The sequence below is a fragment of the Triturus cristatus genome, chromosome 7, assembly GCF_964204655.1.
Source record: "Triturus cristatus chromosome 7, aTriCri1.1, whole genome shotgun sequence".
NCBI lineage: Eukaryota > Metazoa > Chordata > Amphibia > Caudata > Salamandridae > Triturus > Triturus cristatus.
The window spans coordinates 1,612,187,921-1,612,207,121 of NC_140590.1; the positions used below are offsets into that span (position 1 = coordinate 1,612,187,921).

Genomic DNA, 19,201 nt, shown 5'->3' on the forward strand with positions numbered 1-19,201 from the left:
GCTCACCGAAAGAGAGAGAACAGAGGCAGGACACCTAAACGCTTCCTATGTAGAATCACAAGTTAAAACAAAAAAAACAAAAAAAAAAAAAAAAAGAAACATGTGCCCCCCCCCCCCCACCCCCCCCCCCGGGGGCGTAACCAGCTACGTGCCCAAAAATGTTTTCTGCATCACATATGGGGGGGGGGGAATGTCTTTCTCTCTCCTCATCTTTCTCGGGAGATGCAAATCGTCTCCAAGCTGGAAGCGCCCTGCAGCGAGACACTGGCAGCCCCTCCGGGTGCGCACAGATTAATTATTTATGTGAAGTAACGGCGACACGTTGGGGTCGGAAGACTAGGTAGAGAGCCCGCCCGAGGCACATTTTCCAAAAAGCTGTCGGCATTGTGAAAAGAAATAGTGTGTGTTGACTAATGGAGGAGACTGTCACGCCGCCCATAAAAGACCCAGTCCACGCGGGCGGGGAAAAAAGTGGACAGGGTGGTAACCAGGAGGGAATAAAAAGCCTCTGGGACAATCATAACACCCCGTTTAGTATAATTGGTGACACAAAATGACGGGCACCAATGGAAAACACGGGCGGAGCACAAAGCGAACTTCTGGAACCGTATTGATTCCAAGAACCTCTCGTATGGCGAGAGCAGCGCATGTGTGCTGCTAACACCAGGCGAGACCTAAAAACCTTCTTAAAATCTACCAAAAAGGTCCTTAATAACTTGTACAGAGAAGAATGAAGTCTGCATGCACATCAGTATAAGCAGTTATCGGCGCTTGATGCTGGTTTATGGATGCACTGCCAATTTTGCTAAGAGACAAAACAGTACACTTTGTTTTCTTGGCACTTCATTTGACTGAGGTTCTTCTCGACACACCACATACAGAATATATACAGTTTAAAAGGAACAGAATGACCTGGTAAACGGTCACTTTGTTTCTTGCCCGTATATATGTGCAGACTAGTTTGAGGCCAAGTGCAAAGCTTCAAGCGTTCATCTAATGCATTTTAGAACGTGTCCCTGCATCGCCGCATTAAACCTGTCACGCATTTATAGCTCCTATAGATTGGTTGAGGTGCTTTGCTCTCAGTGTAGCATGTGCACTGTGTAAGAAAGTGGGTTTCTGTTGCAGTAACCCCCCCCCCCTTTTTGCCTGATAACTGATGCACTTTTCCTTGTTGTGCCCTGGGCTCCTGCCAATCAGGTGCCCAGGGCCTGTGTTCCTTCCCTAAAAACTGCCTAACAGCCAAAACCCAATTGGCATCTCTGGTCAGTTGTCAGACCCTGGTAAATGGTACCCTAGGTGCCCAGGGCCTGGTGACCAAAGAAGGCCCCTAAGGGCAGCAGCACTTATTGTGCCACCCTTAGAGGCCCTGTACCCTGACACACGCACACTGCCTTTGCAGGCTGAGTGTCTGGGTGCAGAACAAAACAAATAGTCGACATTGCACACATCCCTGTGTGCCATGCCCACAACACACACTGCCCTGGCATACCTCAGTCACCCCTCTAGGTGGGTGCCCTATGCCAGAGGTGTGGGCACGGGTGCATGAGGCCTGTGCCCCTACAGTACCCAGGTCCATTACTGGGAAGTGTAAGTGCAGTGCTGCCATTAAGAGTATATGGTGCTGGGAGGTCGTCAACACGAACTCCTCAGCACCATGATGGCTGCACTGAAGACTGAGAAGTTTGGTATCAAACTTCTCAGCACAGTAAACCCACACTGATGCCAGTGTGGGATTGTTAGACCTGTCAGCCCTTTGGGTGGTCCCTCCTCTTCATTATTTATTTTGTCCCACTTCTGCCTCAAACCCGGTTATAATTTTGCCTTTTTGGGAACCACCAGACTTTTTAGTGTTGATGCAGGGTCAGGGAGCCATTTTCTCTACCCCTGGAACTTCTGTCTGAGGGCCTGAGACACAAAATGGTGGCCACCCATTGTCACCTGTGACATAACCAGAACCCACTGGAGATTTCTAGAACCTTCTGTAACATTCTGGAACCCTGTGACAGTGGGAGGCAGTTTAGAATGTTGGGAGGCCATCTCAGAGTGGCAGTTGGCATCTGACTAGAGAGGAGAGAGGACAGAGATAGAAGGAGGTCGGAGTAAGGCAGCAGGGGTGGAAACCAGTGCTTGGAGTGGGGTCCAGAAACCCACCCTTGATGCTAGTCCCTACTGACCAAGCCCAGCCTAGAGCCCTGTGTGGGACAAAGACCAGAAGAACCATCTTAAGGAACTGGACATTTGGAACAGGCCTTAAAGAAGAACAGCAAGCTACTGACCTGTTCAGCAATGTCCTCCTGGAGTCCTGACGTCGAGAAGCCTAGAGACCTGGGGCCTGAGGTGGAGAAGCGGCGCTGACAGAAGGCAGACGTCGTACCCGGAGCCGCCAGAGGTCGAGTGAGGGCGCCGACGGAGGTCGTGGAGAGGCACCGGAGGTCGAGTAAAGAGTCACCCGAGGTCGAGTGAGGGCGCCGACGGAGGTCGTGGAGAGGTGCCGGAGGTCGAGTCGGGAGTCACCTGAGGTCGAGGTGAAGCGCGCCGGAGGTCGGGAGTGGAGATCGCACTCCGGAGACACCAGGAAGTGGGGAGTCTGAGTCCCTGCGACGCCGGAAGGAGACATCGAGACGAGGCCGTCCAGCGACATCGAGTCGAGACCGCCCAGCGACATCGAGCCGAGGCCGCCCAGCGACATCGAGCCGAGACCGCCCAGCGACATCGAGCCGAGACCGCCCAGCGACATCGAGTCGAGACCGCCCAGCGACATCGAGTCGAGGCCGCCCAGCGACATCGAGTCGAGGCCGCCCAGCGACATCGAGTCGAGACCGCCCAGCGACATCGAGTCGAGGCCGCCCAGCGACATCGAGCCGAGGCCGCCCAGCGACATCGAGCCGAGACCGCCCAGCGACATCGAGCCGAGACCGCCCAGCGACATCGAGTCGAGACCGCCCAGCGACATCGATCCGGAGCTGCCTCACGGCGTCGACACGGTGCCGAGCGGAGCCGATCATCGTGAAAAGGGCAGTAAGTGGTAGAGGGGGTGTTTAAGGCCCCGTGGAGCACAAAAAGACCATTCTAGGGGCTAGAGGGGTGTTAGAACCAGCCTGGGAGTGCCAGGGGTGAACTAAGACTGGTGCAGTGACATCTGTGAGGGGCTGTGTAGTTTGGAGGGCCAGATCTTTAGGTTACCCTTGTTCTGCCTCAGCTTAGGTCCCAGCCTCGACCAATCTAGGTGGGACACCCCCATGCCATCCAGGTGTCCTTAAGTTGTGTATGGGCAAAGTAAGACCAAGTGACCTCATGAAAATGTTTTGAACTATAACTGTCATTGATAGTTTTACCTTATTTATTGGAGGTGCTTTATTTATTGTCATCCACTAATTTATCCTGCACTATATTTATTGTCTGACTGTATTTATTTGCCATGTGTATTTATTGCACAACTATTTATTCTATGCTTAATGAGGTCCTGAACCTATTTCTTGAAATTCCAAAGTAGCATTATTTATTTGACCTGCTCTTGTAAGGGAAAATCTTATTGTATTGTATTTATGTAATGAAACCTGCAACTAAGAGAAAATAAGATAAAGACATATATATTTTCAACTTGACTTGCATTATTTTTACGGTGTAGTGTCGTTTTTGGAACGGATGAACGCATGGTTATTGTGAGGGTGTGACGTACGCTTAACACGGTGCCTGACCCCCAACCGCTCGAGCCAAGCTACCACTGTGCTGGGAACCTGGTGACTGCTAACCCGGTTGCCCGGTTTCCAACAGGGATTTACTGTAAGATGCACGACAGAGGGCATCTTAGAGATGCCCCTGAACCTAACATACAATCCACGTCTTGTCTGAGGGGCTGCCTAGGCTGCCACACAGCAGACAGGTTGCTGGACCCCTGGGTAGAGAGCCATCTGCTCTCCTGGGCCTACAACAATGCACATCCTGGGTGAGGTGCGAAGTCTCCTCTCCCAGGATGGGCAGGGGAAGCTTCAAAGGCATTCCGCCTTTGTGAGCTTCTCCAGACCACTTGCTGTACCCAGCAACTGACCCCTACCGGTTCTCAACCCCCTCTCTGGCGGGAAGAGTGGCCGGAAACCCCAAGGAAGTACAGGGGGTGTGCCAGCCTCTGCCAACCCCACCCCTCAGGTGGGGGAGGCGAGGTGAAGCACGTCCCCGGGCTCTCGTCATCTTGAAGATGGGGAGCCCTGCCCAATTAGGACTAGGCCACTGCCCCCCTCCCACAGGAGAGTGGCAGGATAGGGGGTGTACCCACCCCAGGGCAGGGACCCCCTTACCTACCTGTAACGCCCCTAAATTTAGTATTTAGGGGCACCCTGAACCTTCCTTCCTCAGATCCAGATTCAACAACAAGCAAGAAGATCAAGAAACCAGAAGACCCGCCGCGCAGCTGCTTACACATGAAGCCGGCTTCTTCAAACTGAGCCTATCCCCTACGGAGACCTGGAATGGAGCTCTGATCTATCGCCCTCCAGGCCCAAGGACCAATTTTGTTAATGAACTAATAGAATTGATCGCGCCTCACACATTAGCAGCCAGTAGTTTTATCCTGCTCGGAGATTTTAACTTTCACGGAGAGGCCTCAGATAACCCAGACACCGACAATCTACTAACAAGTCTAAAACAAATTGGCCTTTCCCTCCTTTCAACCGCCCCCACGCATAGAGAAGGACATGCTCTTGATCTGATCTTCTCTTCGGTGGCAGGGCTCTTTGCTCTCCCCCCCTCCCCCTAACATGGACGGACCATTTCTTGGTCCCTTTCACTCTTCGGCAACAGAATCCCACTAATTCAATCAAAATTGAACCTCGCTCTTCTCAATGTCGAAGACCATGGAATAACTTATCATTAGAAGCCTTTTCAGCCGCTTATAACGCCCTACCCCCGGCCCCCCCAACCCCAGACGCAGACACGTCAGAGCTGTTGGAATCCTTTTTAACCAAACTCACCACAGTATTCGACACGCTAATTCCTATAAAAAAAGTTTGGTCCTCCCAAACAACGAAAATCTGCCCCGTGGTACACTGAAGAACTTAGGCTAGAAAAATCGAGATGCAAAGGTTTGGAGAGGTCCTGGCGAAGGAGTCACTCTCCTGCAGACCGCAAGAAGTACAAACTCTCTCTGACAAATTACCACCAGAACATAAAATCAGCTAGAAAAGCATTTATTCTAAAACAAATTGACCTTGCGTCCAATTCCGCTAAAACTCCGTTTACAATTGTTAAAGACTTCGTTAATGCCCAGGCGTGTAAACTGCCTCAAATTGAGTCACAATCCTTATGCGACTCATTAGCATCCTATTTTGAGGAAAAAATTAACCTGATCTACTCCAACCTTGCCCCCACACAATCTAACTCCAATTCTCTTCCTACAAGCTATACTGAATCAGAATCTCAGCCTACAAGTAGGCTCAGACAATTTACACCATTAACGCATTCAGATGTATACTCCCTTCTCACATCGGCAAAGTCTGGGTCACCCGTTGATCTTTGCCCTCCTAGGGTTATGGCCCTTATTGCACCATGTTGTGCCTCGGAAGTCAGAACGATTTTTAATAGCTCCATCGAATCAGGCAGTATCCCTCCGAGTTGGAAGGAAGCCTTCGTCCGCCCCTTATTGAAACCCACAGCAGATCCCATGACGTTCGCAAACTACCGACCTGTATCTCTACTCCCGCTGCTGGCAAAATCCTTAGAAGCAGCCATAAACAAACAGCTGAGTCATTATCTTGAAGTGAATGAACATCTAGATCCTTCGCAATCCGGCTTCAGACCGGGTTTCAGCACTGAAACGGCAATCCTTGCAGTCACAGATTCCTTGAGGCTAGAAATGGATGCAGGAGGATCAGCCATTCTGGTTCTCCTAGATCTCTCCGCTGCATTTGACACGGTATCACATTCCAAGCTGATAGAAAGACTGAGACACTGTGGCATTCAAGGACAAGCTTTGAATTGGCTCCAAAACTACCTGGTAGAAAGAAACCAAACAACCATGCTAGGGCCATTCAGATCAAGCAAACATGGGCTTGATAAAGGGGTCCCTCAAGGGTCTTGCCTAATCCCTACTCTGTTTAATCTCGATATGTCTCCGCTGGCCAAAATTGTTGAAGCCTGTGGATTCGAGATTATATCATACGCGGACGTCACACAACTTATTTTCAAAATCAACCCCAACGCACCTACGGGAAACCTACGTTTCGCAGCAGGAATGTCTGCCATTTCTAAATGGATGACAGAGAACCTCTTCCAGTTGAACCCTAGTAAGATGGAGATCCTGCTAGTAGGCAAAGCCTCTCTCTCAATCTACAGAATGGTGGCCTGAGGACCTGGGCCCGGCCCCGATCCCGAAGGAAAGCTTGAAGAACTTGGGGTTCATACTCGACAAAGCACTTTCTATGAAAGACCATATTGCCACAATCACTAGCTCTTGCTACTACAGCCTGCGATTGTTGAGAAAGATGCTTCCGTATCTACCCACTAAGCACCGAAAAACGTTAGTCCAGGCTATGGTAATAAGCCGCCTTGATTACGGAAACGCAATGCTGGCCGACTCAACTCTTCCTTGTTAAGGAAATTACAAGTCATCCAGAACACGGCGGCCCGAATGATCCTTCATCGCCCGGCCGGCTCACCGTCAGCCCCCATCTTAGCAGAACTACATTGGCTTCCTATTAGGAAGCGGTCCCAATTCAAGACCGGTTATCTCACGTACAAAGCCCTAAAAGGCTTGGGCCCGAAATATTTGGCTAATAAACTAATCAATAAGACCCCGATCTTCAATTTACGCTCCAACGCCATGGAATTGCTGAAAACCCCTAGAATTCGCCGGGCCCGTTCAGGGGCTAAGTCGTTCTCTTGTCTTGCACCGCGGTACTGGAATTCGCTTTCAATCGCCATCCGGAAATGCCCATCCTTTGCTGCATTCAAGAAAAAACTGAAAACCTTTCTATTCCTTGCCCCGTAATGATAACGTGGATGCCCTCCTCCTCCTGGTTTTCCGTCCTCAGTAACGATCAAAGCAAGCGCCGAGATGCCCCCGGGTGATTCGCGCGCTATAGAAAATTTCGTAACATAACAAAAGGACGACATCAACTGACTTGGCCCCAGCCCTGCCGGCCTGTTGATCCTTGAACCTGCTCCTGTGGAACTCCGGTGCCTTCAGTGGTCAGCAACCTCAAAAACCCCGGAGGACCTGACCACCTTGAGACTCAACCAAGACAGACTCCCACGAGCAGTGGCTCTGCTCAAAGCAAATTGCTAACCCCTGGCATCAGCCCGGAACCGCGAACCCTGCACACTCTGCACCCGCAAAAGCCTGGCCAGTGCCGGAGTGAACAAAGACCCCGAGGACGTCCCCCCGGCGACTGTGACCCCGAATCCGGCACCCAAGGACTCACCTCGACGCTCCCGACGACGCCTGCAGCCTCAGAACCAGGTACCCCCCCAACCGCGATCAACAGAGGGTAAGATTTCCTGACATCAAAAGGCACCCCTGCACCCGGCGCCCTGCGGCCCCCTGTGCCCAACTCCTGGGTACCTACCTATCCTCCAACTACCCAACTTACCTCTCGAAGTGGTGGTGGCACCTGAAGAATCTTCGTCCCCAAGCTTGCAGCCTTTGTTCGACCTGGAGCTTTCCCATTGAAACCCATTGAGCGCCCGAAGGCTCAAAAGCACCCTGCACCCAGCCGCCCGAGTGGCCCTGGCAGTGTAACCTCTACAACTATCTACTTCCCCATTTGCCCTGAGCAAGTGACCAGGAGCCCAGCTCCCACAGCCGCGTGACCTGCTAGTCAGCAGCCACCAACCAAGGCCCCCCTGCCTCCCATAGGATAACATTGGGCCTAACTCACACTGCACACGGCTGCCCCTGTGCCGCTGGGGGTGAAACAACTGTACCTACCTGACCCTGGGAGACACCAGAGTCTGTGACCAGAACCTTAACTCTGCCAGTCGAGTACTTACCCAATACTCACCTGCTATTAGGAGAGATCCCAGTGCTGGATCTTGGTGCCCAGCACTGACCCTGAAAAACATTCACAACCGTACTTACCAGTAACACAATTTTATTCCATAGGAAATCATTGACTGTTTTTCTGTGAAATTTGTTCTGTGTCGATTTTTGCAAACTTCAAATATTCTTTAAAAATCGTACCAATTGTGAAAACGTAATTACTTACCTGTTTTAGACAGATGTTCCAGTACTGAGCCTAGGAGCCCAGCACTGGATTACAAAAGTAACGATAACATACTTTACCTGTAACTTGAATTTTCTTCCATGGGGAACCATTGACTGTTTTTCTATTAAATTTATTCTAAGTGTCGGTTTTGCAAACTTATAAATATTCCTTAAAAATCGCCTGTATAACTTAAACGCAGTTTCTCAACTGCTTACAGGTGGTACACTAGTGCTGGATCTAGGATCCAACACTGACCTAGAGAAATTAACCATAACCCCACTTACCTGCTTAGTGAATTACCTTCCATAGGATAACATTGGTAATTTGATCAGAAAAAGCTTCTGTCAATTTTTAAAATAGCAAAATATTGCTTAAAAATCACAACAGCAACTTAAACGAATTTACTCACTTGTTTCCAAGAACTGTCCCAGGACTAAATCTAGGATCCAGTCCCGGAGTTAGAAAAGTAATCTTGAAAGTAATCAATTGCATATAACTTAAAATTCCCATTGAGCTCAATGTATTATTGTATTTAAAATTGTGTTGCCTATTGCAACACACTCTAACTATTACCTGCACAAGTCAATGGCCTATTGCAAAGTATTCAACTAAAGCATCTCATTCTGAGAAAGTACATTTTAATACCTATTGTTGGTTCTAAAATAAAACAAACATTTTTTTATATACCATTGGCCTTGAGTTCAGTTCTTGAGTGCGTGAGACAATATGCTGACCGAGTGTGTACAACAAATGCTTTACACTGTTCTCTGATACTGCCTTACTGCTCGACCAAGCTACCACTTTAGATAGTAAGGTTATATCTAACTTTAGCCTCTGCCAAACCTCTGGGGACTGTGGACTCTGTAAACACTGTACCTATTTGGGAACAGTATATACAGAGCCACTTTCTCACACACTGCCAGTGTTAAACTTACTAATCTTTGTCTTTTTCAGGCATTGCACCGGGCCCTGAGAAGAGGTGACAGGTTGCAGTGGAAACTGACTCTCTGGGCTGGGCGTGTTACAATTTACTGTACTCTCTGGCTCCTCGTTGCGATTGGTCCCACTGCACATGCAGTGGTCATGGGTGTGGACTCTTACCTGCCCAGACAGAATGGTGCCATAAGACCCCGGAAACGTGATCACCCCAATGGTTCGGAACAGTACTATTAGCTGCATGCAGTACCACTAAGAGTACTATTTGGAGGTACGCTCTACAGGACTCAGGACCAGCCGGAGCCCAGCCAAGATCCAACACTACCAGGCCTGAGAAGTTGGAGGGGCTCAGTGCTATCTATTCTAAGCCCTCTTTCCTGCAGGTCGGATGATTGCTCAGACAGAGCAGTCATAGCCGGTACACCTAACTGCAGCAGGGACTGTGGGCCAATGCAGTACCTTGAGAGGAAATCCGCAACAGGGTTAATCCCGTTTACATATCACGTTTAAAATAATATTACATTCCCTAGCATGCTGGCCGCAGCATTCACCATTCTATGTGTGGCCCACCTGTGATATTGTCCGACACTTAAATCCACAATATGCTTCTAAAAAGGAGTCTTCCTGCATATTCCCTGGCCTGTACTTCTAATACATGACCCTAAATTACAAAATAAAGTTATATGAAAACATCCAAGGAAGCGTCAGTCGGGGGAGGTGGGGAGATTACATGAAAAATGGGAACACTGCTTTCCGAAGAGAGGGGGTAGAGATTCTTAGTTGCTACACCATGTACGATTTAGTGGAGTATATCCAATTTACCCCAACCAAGCTTGAGTTAAGGAACTATGAATGATGCTAATATTACACATAAGGTTGGCGTTTAACCAACAGGCACTTGTTTTTGAGGTGCTTAAGGACTGTAGTGCACTAACTTTACACCAGTGCAAAAACAATGTAGCACATTAATTTGCACCACTTGTGTTTTTGTGTGTAGTGATGAATCTGGCAAAAAGTGTGTGCACAAGGGCTAATATGACAATAAAAACACTGCATATGATGGTTTTCTCTAATCACTTTTCATCATGTTGGCGCTAGAGGAATATTCTTTCTCTGACATAGATAAAAGCAAAACATATTTTCACCATTTCTATCTCAGACAAGTACTAAAAATTGTACCAATGCCTTTGCACTTGTATGTTCTTTTTCAGACCAGCGTACATTTTCTGGGTTGGCACTTATTTTAAAAGTGAAACAAACGAACAAGCAGCCCTGACTATATGTATTCGCTCTTCTTATGAGTATTAAAACTGGTATTTCAGGATGTAAAACTGAATACTCACAGACAGGCAGGATGAACAGCTGAGTCAGCCCACCATCACAGGGCTGGAGAAACAACAGGCATGGGATCAGGCAGCAGGCACGTAGGTAACCTGCCTGGAAGAGTTTGTGGCTGCCCTGGAACGACTGGCAGAACTAGTGGCTGAGCTGTTGTCCTGGCCAGCCCATCGCACCTAATGACTGTCCAAGGGGACACTTGGTACATCTGCAAAAAAGTACTAAGACCCAGGTGTGACTGGCAGAGCTGGTGCCTCCTCTGGGGCTGCCTGGGACAGATCGTGATATATCTCCAGGGACTGCTTGGCACAGGTGTGCCCTTCTTGTGGAGGACTGGCAGAACTGATGACTCTCCCACTATTTTTTGGCAGCACTGCGGTCTCACCCACAGATTTCTGGTGGAGCTGGTGTCTCTTTCAGCACAGTTTATGCCACTCCAAACGATGCACCCAGAAGGGCCGCATTCTCTTGCAGCTTTGCCTGGAGGGGGAATTTCCATTCTCCAGAGCTGCCTGCACAAAACTGAAGCCTGATGAGCGGATACTCCTTACAGGTTAAAGATGGATTGATCAAGGCACACCTAGAGTGTCCATTTTCTTCTGTTCAACTGAGAGTTTCTGTAGTTTTAGCCCACAACGTATCTGACTCTTATATTGAGACTACTGGAAAAAGATTAATATCCCTGCTGCAAAGAACATGAACCACACATATCTGCAGAACTTTATATTATATGAGGATAGCTGTGAGTCACTGCTTTTCTCACAGATGAGATCCATTTTGTCAACTTGTGGAACTTCTGTTGCACACTGCACCTGCCGTTCACCTGAGGGGTGAAGGGCGCTTTGTTTATAATGGGTTTAAAATCAACTGGCAGTGGGTTGACTGGTTTGTGTGTCCAGGAGTTTTCATGCAGCAATACAAATGTCAAGTTAACTCTGGTGAATAAAGGAGTGTTGCAGGAAGATCAGAGTTTTGTCTAGCGTTTTCACAAGAGAACATAAACCACGCTTACATTTGCAAAACTATTTTATGAGGATTAGCTGCGACTTCTTTCCATTTCTGGTGCTTTGCAGAACTTTTAAGACCTTCTGAAAGTATCTCGTTGCTCAAATGGGTGTCATTTCTGATATTTACATGTTTTAGTAGCATTCATTGCTTGATTGTGCCCGCTAGAAAGTGTCACACAGTCAGTGAATGTCACTCATAATTACACTAAAATTATGAAAATGTCACACATAAGCAATCTGAAACTTAGGCAGCTATGAGCGGGGTCCTTAGAGACAGAGGCTGTTGAAGCATATCATCCGATACAATTGACACATCTGTCTTTTTCTTGGAGGCGATTGTGCCCTGGAGTAATTAGGGAGACATTTGAGCACAAGACCCTACTGCTGCCAGAAATGCCTTGGGTGGAATAAAAAAAAGAAGTGTCTCTTTGGAAAAAGGTTTAAAGGACTGCATGCTGTTAAGGGCCAAGAGACTATGTAAGACACGATTATCACAAGTTCAGAACTAGGCGTGTTCATTTAGCCTTTGATTCTTTGGAGGACAATACAATAAGTCCCACAAGTAGAGCAACAATACACATCTGTTATTCGGTACTAAGAAGCTCCAAGGGGTGAACGATAGTTTGGGGCAGAATCTGTGTCCCAAAGTCTGAGGGACATGACACTGCGGAGTTTTTGGCATCCTGGGAGGTGAAAGCTAAGGATTTACTTAGGTAATACTTGGTGTACTGTCCAATGAAAGATATCAGTGAGCAGCGAGCTCCCAAATGCGGGTTAGCCCAATCCAATGACACCTATGATCCTCTTCAAGGTTACAAGTAGCTGGTATAGTACAAGAAGTAGATGTCTGCAGTTTTCATTGCCTGGCAACTATTCATGTTGGCAGGCATTCACTCTCCAGTCAGTTTGCATTCTGCTTCAATTCATTGACAGTTTTTGTTTTCATCATGCCTTTCCATGTAGTTTCCTCTTAGGCAGATTATGTTGTTACTGTGACTATTTCAGTCTGTCTTCTCTTTACCAGTTCTGCTTCCCTGCAACCCTAGATTCACCCTGAAGATGTTACTACCCTATCGGTACATAGACCCGAATTAGATTACTATGAAGGATTCAGTCTCGATAAATTGATGAATAGATTACAAAGGAAAATTTTATCCTTCTCAAAGGATAGAAGGAAAACAATACATTAAAAGGGCAGCTCACACGATGGAAATCTACAATAAAAAATAAAAAAGGGAGCAGACCGATGAGATTTGACTCTTTAAAGGTTTGGCGTATAATATCCACTTCTTGCGGGAGCAGCATTAAGCCCAAAACGAGTCCCAACTCAAGCACAGACTGGACTTCTTATATTTCGAAACTCTGTGCAACAAACTCCTCTGACATAGTGAATTTCTCTTCCCCGGTTGCATTTACTCTGAAGGCAGGTGATTTAGTGGGTCATTTGAGGGCTCAGATTAAGGGTATTATATATCGAGCAAGAGCTTCAGAAGCTAGGGGGTCCAGATCGAATCCAATGTCGATTATAAAGCTGGAAAAAGACCTTTGGTTTGGCTATTTTGCACCCCTCTTTAATTATTGTGATCAGTCTAGAACAATTCCCTCTTAGTGGCAGGCAGCATTATTTTACCACTATATAAGAAGGGGCCAGGTACTTTTCCTTGCGATTATAGGCAAATAATGCTGTTTTTTCTATTGGATTTTTTTTTGCTAAGAGCCTGTTCAATCATTTACAAGACTGGTTGGATGCCAATAACATTATTAAGTGGGAGCAGGCAGGTTTCAAACCAAACAGTTCTACCTTAGATAAAAAAGATCACAACCCTACAAGTGATTTTGTAAAAATGCGTGATCTCTCAGAATATGCCTCTATGTGCGCATATATTGAATTTTCCACAGTTTTTGACTGTGTAGATAGACCTACTCTGTGGCGTAACCTCAGGAATTTAAAAATGCCTGATCATTTGCTCAATCTTATAACAGCACTTCATTCTTCTACCTGCTGCCATGTATTACTTTCGGGTGACTGTGGGCTATCACCAGAAATTTAACCGAATAATGGTTTTTAACAAGGATGTCTTTCAGCTCCTTTACTAGTTTCCTTACATATTTATGATTTATCTATGGCTTTGTATGAACCCTGTCCCCCGCCTCCCCTCAAATTAGGTCACCGTAATATAGATTCTCTGCTTTATGCGGATGGTATTGTGATCCTGGACCTAACTCCCACAGGTTTACAGAAAAGCCTGGATTGTGTACTTAGGTATGCTGAAAGTCATTATTTAAAGATCAACATCAATAAAAGTAACGTTATGGTCTTTAAAGAAACGCGATGTAGGTTGCAAAGAAAATGTTAATGTTTTTAATAAGAGAAGAGCTGGGTAAAAATGTCTCCCCTAACCTCTCTGGAAAAGCGATGACCCAGACAAATGCACTTTTATCGCTTTATAGAGCTTTAGGACAAAGACATTTTATGAATTTAATTTCCATATACAGTGCAAAGATACCCCCTACTTTGCTCTACGCTATTGAAGTCATTGATTTGAAATATTGGATTTTTTTGCATACAATGGGGGAGCATATATTTCAAAAAATTTGTAATTTAAATAATCTTGCACCAGCAAACGTTTTACGCCTCGAACAGGGTCTTTTGAGTATTTACATTCGGGGGCAGGCCAGTGTCCTCCGCTGGGGTCATAGGCTTCTGCTTAGTAAAGAACTTTCTTTTAGAGGCCTAGTTTGTTTAGAAGCATTAGGCCAAAACTTTATTCAAGCACTTCGCCACTTTAATCTGAGAAGGTCTGAGCTAATGACAATGTCTAGTCCTGCATTTGAAATATTTCTAAAGCAAAGTATGAAGACTAGTTCAATGAAACAAGATATGATGATGTAGTGAAAAAGGGAGGATGATGGTAATAATAGCCACTTGTCCTAAGGTGCAATTAAAACCGTTGAATTTGGAGAAGGGAGTTTACTGGTTTCTCCTAATGTTTCGCATGAAGATCTGGCCAATAAAAACCATTACCGGTGACTTAGGAGAACATTATTTGTGATTTATGCCGGGACTTCATACAAACTTTAGAACATGTACTCTATGTTTGCTCCCACTATGTTTTATTCGTGGCAGTTTATTGAAACCTTTATTTCTGAAATATGATGTTCGATCCTCACAAGAAGCACTGCATTAACTACTTGAGCCGGTGAATAAAATTATGCGCTTTAAAATATTGCTCTTTTCAAGAGTTTTTTTAAAAATATATCTTTGTGCATTTTTTTTAAAGTGGATATCATTGTACATCTGTATCTTATAATAAATTGATTGGTATACTGTAATTGATTGATTGCTGATGTATAACCTCTATGTGATAACTTAAACTTTCATTCACCTGCCACACACACAAGAATTGCATGTTTTCCATTGTCTGAATGTGTTGATGGCTTCTGTTTTGAGGAAGCAGTCTGGAGTTGCACAGCCATAAATCTGGGTTTCTCCCTTTCCTGCCTCAACTCGCCCCTCCTCTTTGTTCCCAGGACCTAGCTCAAGGTGCTAGAATATCCTGAACAGTACCTATAATGTGAGGCTTCAGAACTCTGCAGGACCGCCTGCTAGGATTCACCCATCCGTTGGTCTTGAAACATATAACCCTTATAAAGGAACAGTTATCTGAGAGAAAAGGTTTTCAAGCCTGGCTGTTGGCACAGTCATTTCAGAACCTGCTGGGAGGGAATGAGAAGAGGCTAACAGAGCACAAGCTAAGAACTGGTATTGGAAGTCAGATCTAGTAGGGTTATAAAGAAACAAGTTTACAAAGAGTGCAGCCATCTAAAAAGGAACACTGTAATGTATGAATTTATACAGCAAAGTGATTAATATATAACAATGCGTAAGGACAGTAACTTACTCAAGCCGAGTTATAGGGTGCAATTTCCACTGGTCTCCTTCTTCATCATAGAACGACCGGTTTGTGATCTTGTTCTTCTCCTCCAGAGGAATAAAGTTCTCAATGATAAGGTGCCTAAAGAAAGAGAAAAGGGGGAATCAATGTGGTTTGTGTCCTCCATCAACCCATTTTATACTCTTCTACAGTACATAATATAGTCTCCCAAACTGACATTAGACCCCAATTCCTTTAATAAAAAAAAAAGATCAGCCCCACTCCAATTGCCAAAGCTTTAAGCGCACATACACCTACTTGAGCTTTAGTTCCCGGGTGAGCTCGTTCTGCGTTTGCTCCAGCTCCTGGCGCTCCTTGATGTGTTCTTCCTGGAGGTCATGGATTTCTGCCTTCACTGCCTGCAGCTTGGAGAATAGCTGGACCGAGCAGAAGACGAAATATAACAGAGTAAGGCACTAACAAAGGAGGCTGAGATACAGAGAAGATATGAGTTCAAGGGGCTTGGAACAGATATACCTGCCAATGCCCCTGATATTTAAAGCAAACATTTGGTTCATTACATGCGCCAATTCCGCCTTCCAAGTAAATGAGTCATACCTTTTTCAGCTTTTTAGTTTTGATGTCCACTTCCTGCTGCAGTGAGCTGTAGGTTTCCTTTAGCTCCAAGGTCTCCTCATCTCGGCTTTCCATCTGCTGCTGCATCTCTCGTTCTCTACGTTTCTACGGAACACAAGTTTGGTCAGATTCAAGTATGACCATTACAATGCTTTGCAAGCCAAGACTCCTTACAAGAAGCCATGGGATCGTACAATTATTTTATTTAACATACAACTAGGATCCTTAACTATCATTTGAAGACCAATTGCTCAACAAGGCGTTTTCTTGGCTTGCTCTACCATTTTCATTATCTTACTTGGATCCCTAACATACAACAATTACACAATTGCCACAGGTTATGGCCAAAAACAAAGGATTTCCTTCTTACCTGCTCTGCAATTTCATGCCTTTTCTGTTCTAGAATTTTCTGTTGCTCGTTTGTGTGATCCACTATGTTCTTTCCTCCAACAAGAAGCTTGCTCTCCATGGCCTGGAAAATAAGTAGCCAAAAAGAGAAGCAAATGTAATCTCTAAATATCCACAAAATTTTACTGATCATAGGTACACACACACACACACACACACAAAAGAAAGTAGAGCGCCAAGGCTGAGTTACTACACAACACTTATCAGAACTGTTGTCTCTTGTGTCGATCAAGTCAAAGAACAATTATGGAGTCAGACTGAGCACAAGACCATACCCCAGGATACTTTTTGTAGCCATTACATCTTACAGTAAACCTGCTGTATCCAGTGAAGCATCACCATTTATCCAATTTCCCACCCTATTTCATCAGCAACCCAAACTATTGCTCATACAGACTATGCTCTGCAGGGCTCACCATTTTGAAACTTTTTATACTGCATCGATACTGAAAACACTGCATAACAGTAAAAGCAAAAGAAAAGACAGAAGATTTGGTCAGAGACAGTTCCAGCAACTTTAGTCAGTAATCTTTGACAGAACCAAACATTATGGGCAGTTTTGAAGCGGTGACCGGCCACACCACAAACCGCCCCTTCCTCTAGGACCCACAACCCTTCCCAGAGTCTCCCTTCATAGGTCGGTGGAAATGTAGTCTGGCTTCAGTCCATATCACGGTAACCCCTCTAGTGTTCCCAAACCTTCTAGACCTTACATGGGCATCCGCATGCTGTATAAAATTATTCTTCTGCCCTCATACATCAGTCCATGTTAGAGATCCAGTCTTCTTGGCGCCGCCGGATTACCCCCCATAATCCAATTATCTCTATTTTGGCTATGACTAAGGCTATGTTGCAGAACAATAATGTATATCTAGACAGTATCTGCTCAATTTTCTCCTTCAGTGCCGACGTGTGTGTGTGTGTGTGTGACCGGATGTCTGTGTGTGCCGGATGCGTGCGCTTATGTAGCTCCGTCCGATCAATCTTCCTCCTTTTTCGCTAACTGTACTGATGCACTTGCCTGAGTTGCTCATGTTTCCTCTTGTTATGAAACAAATTCATCTTGTTTACTGTTGCATCGCTATTGCACAAGTCAATTTCATGCACGTCAAGGCGACAGCACCATTTTCAAAATGCTTAATAAAAAGAAGTTAAAAAAAAAAAAAAGGTTGTCAGGTTCTGATCGCCTCATATTCCCAGGGAGACCAGTGCTGGAAAAGGTCAACATTCTCTCAAGCCACCTGCATATTCACTTCTCCAACTTGCATTCAGAAGGAGCGTAAACACTAGCAATCCCATATAGTGTGGATCAATGTTCCCACTTGACAGCCTCTCAAGCCCTCTAGCTGTCAATCCTCCCCATACGTAGCAGCCTAGTTCTAGTGAAATATGCTCTGTGGGGAATCTTAAACTGCATTAGGTGGAACCCGGCCCTGATGGCCATCTCACGTGGGTTTCAGCACGCTTTGTCCCAGCACCCCTCCTCTATGGTATCTAGATCCTTTGCGCACTATTACTTTAGGGCCTACGGCAGAAGTGTGGTGTTAGCAATTAATGTTTTGTAAATCTGGGATACTGCATGTGTCCTCAGCAGGACTGCGAGCAGGATATATTTTATAAGGATCTCCTCAGCTGCATCTTGCGGGCTGGCCCTATACCTCGCGAGTGCGTGGCACACTTGTACACTGAAGTATTGGCTGTCAGCGACTTCATATTGTCCCCAGAGTTCTCTGAACATGAGTAATCACTTGGAGCCCCACATGTCCCCAACCTTCGAAATACCTAGTAGCTCTCATGATCTCTGTCCCTCCAAGAATTGAACTCCATCAACTCATCCGAGTCCCAAAGGGGAGGCTCCAGTGTCGCCCTCCCATCCCATGAGGTGGGTCGCTGTCCTCCATGTAGCAATAACTAATGTTGTTGGGGATAGAGGTCTGGCCAGTTTACTCGCACTGTACAAACTGTGAACATACATCTCCCCCTCCCACCGATTCATTTCTCTTTGCTGGCACTGCAGGCTCTTGCTTGAACGGACCCAGTAGTAAAGCAGTAGGTCCAGGAGTGCTATACTTTTGTCGTATTTGCCCTCTGTCAGGGCCACCAACGCCCTTCTGGGAACCCCGCCCTCTCCATTCCAGAGCAGTGAACGTGTCACAGTGTCCACCAAACTAAAGAAGGTCTTGGGGACCTCAAATGTCATGGTCTGTAAACCACAGAACAACTTGGGAAACATCACCATTTTCTAAAGAGCGGCCCTGCCCAGCAGCTAATTAGAGAGGCTCCCGCCAATGTTTCGTGTCTCTACCGTATACCTCCAGGATACGCCACAGGTTCCACCTGTAGAACTCGTCGGGTGTTACGTGGATGCCCAGATACCGGAACCCTCTCTGCACCCACACTAGGGGGAACCTGCCAGACTTCTAGGGGGGCTGTCCCCCAGGCATAGTGCTCAGGCACAGCTTCGGTCACTTCATTGGCTTCCCGTGGAATCACGACTCAAATTCAAAATGCTGTCTATCGTGCAACAGGCCCTTTATGGTTTAGGCCCCTTGTATTTGCAGGACAGATTCTCCTTTTACATGCCTAGGAGACAGTTGAGGTCGTCCTCTTTGCTGTTGATGCAGGTCCCCAAATTTAAGCGTCAACGGTTGGGGGGCAACTCGTTTGCCCGTAAAGCCTGCCTTGCCTGGAATTCACTTCCTCTGACTTTGAGGGCTATCTGTGATCCTCGTCTGTTTAGGAAGTCCCTGAAGACTCTGCTGTTTTAATGGACTTCTGTGTTTTTAGGCCGCCTTTCTGT

At 46.3% G+C, this 19,201-nt stretch overlaps 1 protein-coding gene across 1 annotated transcript in view; it reads right to left on the reverse strand.

The window, feature by feature from the left end:
• The window catches only part of KIF3B (kinesin family member 3B), a 112,891-nt gene that overhangs the window by 51,981 nt on the left and 41,709 nt on the right, over positions 1-19,201 (reverse strand). The window contains exons 3-6 of the mRNA XM_085619494.1: positions 16,364-16,465; positions 15,976-16,098; positions 15,676-15,794; positions 15,385-15,498 (exon numbers count right to left, since the gene is read on the reverse strand). Of these exons, the coding sequence (XP_085475620.1) occupies positions 15,385-15,498; positions 15,676-15,794; positions 15,976-16,098; positions 16,364-16,465 (458 nt within the window). The remainder of the gene's footprint in view (positions 1-15,384; positions 15,499-15,675; positions 15,795-15,975; positions 16,099-16,363; positions 16,466-19,201) is intronic.